At 34.7% G+C, this 8,487-nt stretch overlaps 1 protein-coding gene and 1 long non-coding RNA gene across 2 annotated transcripts; both read left to right on the top strand.

Annotated features, from left to right (window-relative positions):
• The first annotated feature begins 2,106 nt into the window (after positions 1-2,106).
• On the top strand, positions 2,107-4,936 carry LOC103967311. Its single transcript, XR_007253820.1, has 2 exons — positions 2,107-2,722; positions 2,840-4,936. It is a non-coding gene; the product is annotated as an uncharacterized LOC103967311 (long non-coding RNA).
• Positions 4,937-8,025: 3,089 nt separating this feature from the next.
• LOC108868712 (secreted RxLR effector protein 161-like) lies at positions 8,026-8,487 on the top strand. The gene has a single exon (XM_018652387.1). It carries the CDS (start codon positions 8,026-8,028, stop codon positions 8,485-8,487), a length of 462 nt encoding a protein of 153 aa, XP_018507903.1.

Genomic DNA, 8,487 nt, shown 5'->3' with positions numbered 1-8,487 from the left:
GAAGAAAGTTGAGGTTCTACCATAAAACCTATGGTTATATGGGGAGTAGCACAACTACTTATAAATTCATGCAAGGTTCATCCTTTCATTAATGTAGAATTTATTCTCAACAAGACCTACTTAGGCAAAGACTTTAGAAAAAGTAGCAACACGAAAATGGCGACAATATTATACATAAACACATTCTTAGATAGAGTTTTCATAACAAATTGATTTTATTTTATGATAGAAATTCAAATCAATATATCAAATCGCATTATACATCGCCAATATTCTTGATATTTCTTCAATTTTTTAGCAAGTATTGATATTTGGTATGGTAAGATTTTCTTTTGGATACATTGGTCTAACAAGTTTCCACACCACACCACCACCCCCAACCCAAAACATTGGTTTAACAGGTTATTGAGAGTGAACGTGGGTAGAGAAATGAGCTAGAAATGAAAGAGAAGTACCGATTTAACTATGAACTTATGGCAAGTGTAAGGGCTTTGACGTTTATGTTTTATTATTCAACATAAGAAACAAAAAAATTTAATTTGGGACCTTTTCTATACTGATTTTAATTGTGACCTTACGTCTATATCAAGAGTTTTTTTCTTTCTTTTTATGTGAGCCGGGGTTGGGTATGGTCCAACAAGCCCATAATGAAACTAGCCGGCACTATAAATCTAGTGAATGTATTGACTATTGATCAAGAAATATTCTCAAACTCGCGCGTAAAACACGGGCGCACGCAAACTTTAGTTAATTCGAAACTTAGAAAGCTTGCAGGCTAATCATGTTCATAAGCCAATGAGATGCATGTCTCCAGATCTTAGTCATGCATAAGAACAGAAGAAAGGAGAAAATGTACTGCAGAAATACCAAAGCCCCCGGTTAAGGAGAAGTTCTATCTTGCATTCAATGCGTAGCTTTAAGGATACCAACGGTCTGGTATATGTTTACCACTTGTTCATAAAGTAAACAATTGATCGTTAGATGCTTCTTATGTAACGTGTTTGGTTGGATGAGAGTTTCTCTCCACGTTAAAGACATAAACTCATTACCCAACGAATAAGACACCATGCTAACTTATCAATCATAGTGAGGGTCGCGTTTGGATCTGGCTCCTCCCTCCACTTCTTTGATGTTTTTGCATTGTTTGTGGTGTCTTTTTGTGTTTCACTTATTTTGCATAACACATCCTCGTCCCATGCATCCAATACTCATGAATAAATATTAGTTTAGGCTTTTAAGCTAAAGTGATTCCTGAATTTGTCCACCATCAATTATTTTAGTTATTTCGTGAAAAATTTTGTTAAATAAGGATCAAAATGATAAAAATATTCTCAATTTAATAAACAATATGCCAAAATGATTTAACAAAAACTGAGGTAAGCAAACTTTTCCTAATTATTGTGATGAGTCAGATTATGGTCTAGTCACTTTTTGAGTGAATTTTTCATGCCAATTTTATCCTCCTCCACATTCTTTAGGCACACATTTTACTTATCTGTAAGTATGCATTTAATTATTTGTGTTGATTTTAGTGTTGAAATGCTTTATAAGATAGTGTTTGTGTCCTCCGATGTGGAGACATGCATAGGATTGGCTAAAAAAATTTCAAATTAAATATTTTTTTTGTATATACAATATTTAAATGATGATAAATATAATAAATAGTTTCAATTATAATGTTCGGATGATAAACATTGGTTATATTAATTTGTTGGCATATACTCAAGTCACTATAATACCTCTTATTTTTCTCCCACTCATGTTTCTCTTTTGCAAATATGCCAAATTATATTATATTACACATATACTAAAACTGGGTTCCCCTAACACTGTTTTTCACTGTTCATAAACAGTGAAATGGCAGAAATACCCTCAGCCACTTCGTTCTTTTTTTCTCTTGGTACAGTGAAATTACGTCTTTGTCAATGATGGTAGATGTACTCATCTATCATCTTCGAGAAGTCTGCTTTGTCTACAGCCTCTAGATTTGTCAATGATAGAGCTTCATTTCATCTTCAAATGTCTTCGATTTTATTGCACTTTGTTTTGGGGAACACAATTGCAATTTTCGAAAGAAAAATATATTCCCGTTGGATAAATTGTCACTATCAGACTGAGCAAAAAGGTTGGTATCTTTCGCTTTCATTTTTTTTCCTTCAATTTGGAATGTGAATTCACATTGTCACTTTGGCTTTATATTGTTGGTACACAAAGACAGACTGCAAACAATGTTACCTTTTTTTATTTTTTTTATTTTTTGTAAGAACTTCAGTTATTTTCAAAATGTGAAAATAACATGCATTCCCTTATATTCCAATGAGCATCGAGACAATAATATTTCTTACAGGAAAAGAATAGATCCTATGTTAGGAAGATACAAAGCTGGAGTATTTGCCAAATAAAATTGTGGTTATTCTTTTTTTATTCTTTAAGGGACAATTGTTACCGCTTCTTTTTCTTAATGGAAAATTGTTGCTAATTTGTTTGTGAAATTTTACCTAGGTTTTATCTTTCCTTATTCTTTTTGTGTTTGTTTTTCCCTTTTGGTTTATTTCGAATCATGGAATCTGGACAGAGTGAGCAGGATGATAGTAGTGGTTTGTTTGTGTTTTTTTTTTTTTAATTTTGATTGATTAAAGAGTAAAAGCGCTGGCACGAGCAAGAAGGCTTCTAAGGATCCAAATAATCCTAAGAAGCTTACAAGTGCCTTCATCGTTTTCATGTATGATCAACGCTGTATCTCTCTCTCTCTCTCTCTCTCTCTCTCTCTTCAAATCGATGGTTTTTTTTTACTACAATTTAATTTTTGTAATTATATTTCTATAAATTTTTCTTTCAGTTTTATATAAGAAGCATTTCAGAGTGAAATACAAGGACCATCCTAATAACAAATATGTCGCCGCTGCAAGTCAATCTCATCGTATGATCCACTCTTACCTTTATCAATTACCATCCTATTAATACAACATAGTCTCCACTCTCTCACTCTCTTGCAGATCCTTCTTCCCATTTTCTCCGAGAAAGGATCAATGCCATCAGCCTTTACTCATTAGCCACTGCCACCTTTACATTGCACATCAAACTTAGAACACACATGGTATATATGTCTCTCACATCTCAGATCCTTTCTTTACTTCAATTTTTATGAGATCTTACAGTAGCGTTTTAATTTTTCCAGTATTGTTACTCTTGTACGATTGCTACTACATATACATCTTTTTAGGCTATTGGGTTTTTTCTGCGTGTACAGATTAGATTCCCAAATTTTCTTTTTCCCTTTTTTTTTTTTATAGTTCTCTCTCATTTTTCTAAGATCAAAATGCAAAACGTAAATTTCAAACATCCTTGCAGACCAAATTCATTACTTTTAACTATGCACACAAGTTTGAGAGACCATTTCAGAAATAAATATTTTAGCCATGCATAAAAGTATGGGCAATCTGCTATTTACTCCTCTTTAACTCTATTTCTCATATTGAAGACTCAGGGCAAATACTTGAAGAGAACTCGACCGGTATTGACTGCTCTTTAACTTTATTTCTCATATTTAATACAGTAGCTGAACAATCTGGTAACATAGTTCATCTTGTTACAACCTTATTTCGTTAATTTTCCAATTTATCTCTTTACTCGGTCACCTTTAAGCAAATCATAATTGTGCCTCTTCATTTATCTGCTCATTGCTATTTATGTTAGCTGCTTATTTTTCAGTGGGATTGGTTCTAAAATTCTAATTTGTTTAAGCAATGACAAACTGGAATTGATTTTGAAATTTTATCACTATGCAAAATTGCAAAGGGCTGATCAAATGAAACACATAATTTTGATACACCTGGCTAAGGCATTGGAATTCCATCATTAGTAATTTGAAAAAGCCAACAAAAATCCTTGCTTTTAAGCAACATACTGATGAAGTTGACCCAACCTAAGATAACCAAATCTATGCATATATACAAGAAAAAACTGTTGGACAATTACATATACATAGTTCATATCAAAATTTATTTACATAGTTCACATGGAAATATAGTTGTTGATAGCAGAAGAAAATACACAACTTATTTATAAAAATTTCAATATCTGTTAAGCTCTTTATCATTGAAAATACATAGCCATTTTATTTACCATTTGCAACGAATATTTGGAACTAGCTATGCATTTCGTTTTGCTCTTATTTCGGAGTTTCCTTCAAACTTTCTAATACTTGGAAAAGGTGGTAAATGTGCATGAATCATATTGTTATGAGTTAATGAGTTGGTGCTTTTTGTTGCTCAAGTAAGATGAGAATATGTTAGTATTGCCAACTATGGATTGCAATGGACTATCATTTTTACATGTTTGGGCCTATCTGTGTGACCTTTTGAGTTGATTCGGCATGTAGTTAGCTTTTTTTTTTTTTTTTTTTTTTTTTTTTTTTAAGTTGATTCGGCATGTTGTTGATTTGGATGAGAAAAAAAAATTGGGAATGGATACACCCATGTTCATTAATATTCGTACTTCTAATCCCTTCGATTTAATTATATTCATCGCACCACATAGTACTGCCAAGCAAATACACATTACATACTCTAACTTTTCTTTTCCTCCTTTTTTAGTTCCCAAAAGGTGCAAGCTTTAACTCGATTCAGTGTACTATCTGTTGGTGTGTAACCCTTCAGCTAAAGGTTGACGGTAAATGATCAGTTTAAATGTTTTTGTTTCTAGTTTGAATCTGAGTCATTAAATCATATGGCAGCTCAATCTTGTATCTAGCTTAAGTGATAGATTAAGACAAGTGGCATCATCTCATAGGGTGATACCAATTGAGGGTTGAGATTGTATCTTGGTTTGGTGAGTGAAGGATCCCCCTTCTTTTCCATGTATAAAGGTAACAAACACACACATGCTTCATGTGTGAAAAAATTAGAAAATTAATTCAATCATCTTCTCTCTGAAATTCTCTACATTCTCTGCCATTTTCGAACGTTGCAGAAAACCTCCATTAAAATATACAGAAAACACACACACACACACACACACACTAACATGGCCTCAGAGCCAGGTTTCATTGTCTAAACTGGGCATGAAATCTATGAGTGCGATTGAGCTGCATTTTGTGCTCAAAATGAATCTGAAAATTAAGATTTCTTGAATCCAAGTCTAACATGGTTGGATCAAGTAGTGTCGAGCTTAGAGCTTCGGTTTTCAATGGAGAGAACTACAAGTTTTGGAGGATTCGTATGACAACTATACTAAAATCGTATGGTTTGTGAGAGTTGGTTGAAAATGGGTTTGAACCTTCAAATCCGAAGACTGAGAAAGCTGTGGTCGATAAGACGAAGAAGGAGATGCCAGAGGTGGTGCCATTTAGTGAGATCCTGATGAAGGATGCACGTGCGCTTGGAATGATTCAAGGCATTGTCTCAGATCAGATCTTCCCCAGAATCGTAAATGAAGAGACATCCAAAGGAGCTTGGGATGTTCTGAAGGGTGAATTCCGAGGAGATAAACAAGAAATGTAAAATTGCAAGGGTTACGTAGAGATTTTAAGTATACTTGTGTAAGGATAGTGAATCTTTATCTGTGTATCTCTCTAGATTGTTGATATTATTAATCAAATGAGAAGTTATGGAGAATAACTATCTAGGGAGAGAATTATGCAGAAATTACTAATTACTCTTCCAAAAACATATGATGCAATTTGTTCTGTGATTAAGCATTTTAGAGATCTCGAAATTCTTGAGGTAAAAAGTTGTTGCTTCTCTCAAGGGATTCGAGCAAAGGCTTGATGTACATGATGAGTCCTCAACTGAGAGAGCATTTGCAAGTTTAAATGTTGCAACTAAGAATTCCAAAAGTGGTGGATTCTCTGGGAATCAAAGATCTCAAGAGAACTGGAAGCAAATGGGGAAAGGTTGGGATCACAAGCCTAACTTTGTTCATAGGCAGAATAACATTAAAAGAAATTGGGATCATATGCCAAATTATGCTTAGAGGCAGAATAACACTCGAAGAAATTAGGATCATAGACCAAATTATGCTCAGAAGCAAAATAACACTCAGGGAGATTGCAAATGGTGTGACAGGTTCCATTATGGGTAAGTGTCAGTATGAAGGAAAACCAAAGTGTATAGGGTGTGGGAAACCAGGTCATGTTGTGAAGGATTGTAATGAGAACAAAGGAGTGTAGAAGGTCAATTATACAAAGCAAATGGGAGAAGTCTCCAGTTTCTTGAAGAACAGGAAATGGTGCATGGATTGCCTCATTTGGAAATGTCCACAAATGTATGTGAGGTTAAATGATAGGAAAACAACACAGGGATTCATTTCCCTTTGAATCAACTTGGAGAGCCAAGGATCCACTAGAATTGATTCACACAGACATCTGTGGTCCAATGCAAGTTAAAACTCATTCTGGAAATATGTATTTTTTGTTGTTCATAGATGATTGCACTAGAATGACATGAATGTACTTTCTGCGATATAAGTCTGATGCATTGGTGTGTTTTAAGAAATTTAAGGCAATGACTGAATTGCTATGTGGATATAAGGTTAAATGTCTCAGAAGTGATAGAGGGGGAGAATTTCTTTCTGAAAAATTTGACAAGTGCTGCAGTGAGCTAGGAATTCAAAGACAGTTGACTATGGCCTACACTCCCCAACAAAATAGAGTGTCAAAGAGAAAGAATAGGACTATGGTGGAAATGGCAAAGTCAATGTTACATGAAAAAAACCTTCCATATGTATTTTGGGCAGTCTGCAATTTATTTGCTTAATAGGTGTCCTACCAAAGCATTGAAGAAAACAACTCCATTTGAAGCTTACAGTGGCAGAAAACCAGGGATAGCTCATTTGAAGGTCTTTGGTTCACTTTGCTATGTGCATCTCCTTCAAATCTCAGACACAAGTTGGAAGAAAATAGTCATAAGTGCATCTTTGTAGGCTATGGTGTAAGTGAGAAAGGGTACAGATTGTATGATCCGATTTCAAGGAAGATCATTCTATCAAGAGATGTTACATTTGATAAGAATGCTTCCTAGGATTAGAATTGCACTATCAGCAATGAAGTGAGATTTCCAGTTGTTACTGAGTATCAAAGTGCTGATAAGATCTGTGAAACTAGTGAAAGTTCTCATTCTGAGCAACGTGTTACTTCTTAAAGTGAAAGTGTAATTGACAGGTCTCAAGTATATGTCTCTACACCTAAAAAGTGGAGAAGTGTAAGTGAAATCATGGCTCAGTGCTACATGTGTATTATTGAACCTAAAAGCTATGATGATGTAGCTAAGATGAATCATGGAGAAAGGCAATGGAAGCTGAGTTAGAAATGATAGAGAAGAATAATACATGGCAACTTGTTGAGAGACCATTTGATAAACTTATCATTGGTGTCAAGTGGGTTTATATGACCAGACTTAATCTATATGGTGTGCAGAAAAATAAAGCTAGATTGGTGGCAAAAAGCTATTCACAAAAGCCTGGAATTGACTATAATGAAACCTTTGCCCCAGTGGTAAGGTTAGATACCATTAGAACTTTGATTGCCCTTGCTGCACAGAAGAAATGGAACTTGAATCAACTGGATGTGAAGTCTGTATTTCTCAATGGAGTATTAAAGGAAGAAGTGTATGTTGAGCAACCACAAGGCTTTGTAAAGGAGAATGAAGAAACTAAGGTGTACAGATTGCGCAAGGCACTGTATAGATTGAAACATGCACCAAGGGCTTGGTATGATGAAATTGATGCCTATTTCAACAATGATGGTTTCAAGAAGAGCTCAAGTGAAACAACTTTATATGTGAAAACAAGGGAGGATTCATGTATCATTATTGTATACACTAGTAGCAATCCACAAATGCTTGAAGAGTTTAGAGATGACATCATGAAGCACTATGAGATGATAGATTTGGGATTATTACACCTTTTGCTTGTAATGGGAGTATTACAAATTGAGAAGAGTATTTTCATACACCAAAAGAAGTATGCACAGAAGTTGATTGAGAAGTTGGGATTAAAAGACTGCAAAGTAGTAGCTACTCCACTGCAATGAATAAGAGATTGAGCAAGATTGATGGAAGTGAAGCTGCAAATGAAGGAGAATATAGGCAGATTGTGGGAAGCTTGCTCTATTTGATTGCAACTAGACCTAATGTGATGTTTGCAGCAAATCTATTGGCAAGGTTCATGTATAATCCTACTAAGAAACACATGAGGACAACAAAGAGGATGCTAAGATACATTCAGGGAACAATTGATTTTGGAATTGTTTCTGAAAAAAGGAAGACAACTACTCTAATTGGTTACTGTGATAGTAACTGGGCAGGAAGTGAGGATGATATGAGGAGCACTTCAGGGTTTGCATTTACACTAGGATACGGTGTATTCTCATGGGCATCGATCAAACAAAGCACAGTGGCATTGTCCACAACCAAAGCAGAATATGTTAGTGCTGCAGAAGCTACTTCTCAAGCAAAATGGCTAAGGTTTGTAATTGAGGATTTTGGATAA

This window comes from the organism of the source record quoted next, unplaced genomic scaffold, assembly GCF_019419815.1.
Source record: "Pyrus x bretschneideri cultivar Hongxiangsu unplaced genomic scaffold, Pyrus_bretschneideri_v1 Contig11, whole genome shotgun sequence".
Lineage (NCBI taxonomy): Eukaryota > Viridiplantae > Streptophyta > Magnoliopsida > Rosales > Rosaceae > Pyrus > Pyrus x bretschneideri.
This window is presented reverse-complemented; position numbering and strand designations above follow the sequence as displayed.

Excerpts from the sequence above, each read along its gene's own strand:
- LOC108868712 (XM_018652387.1), top strand. The coding sequence starts at position 8,026 with ATGAATAAGAGATTGAGCAAGATTGATGGAAGTGAAGCTGCAAATGAA.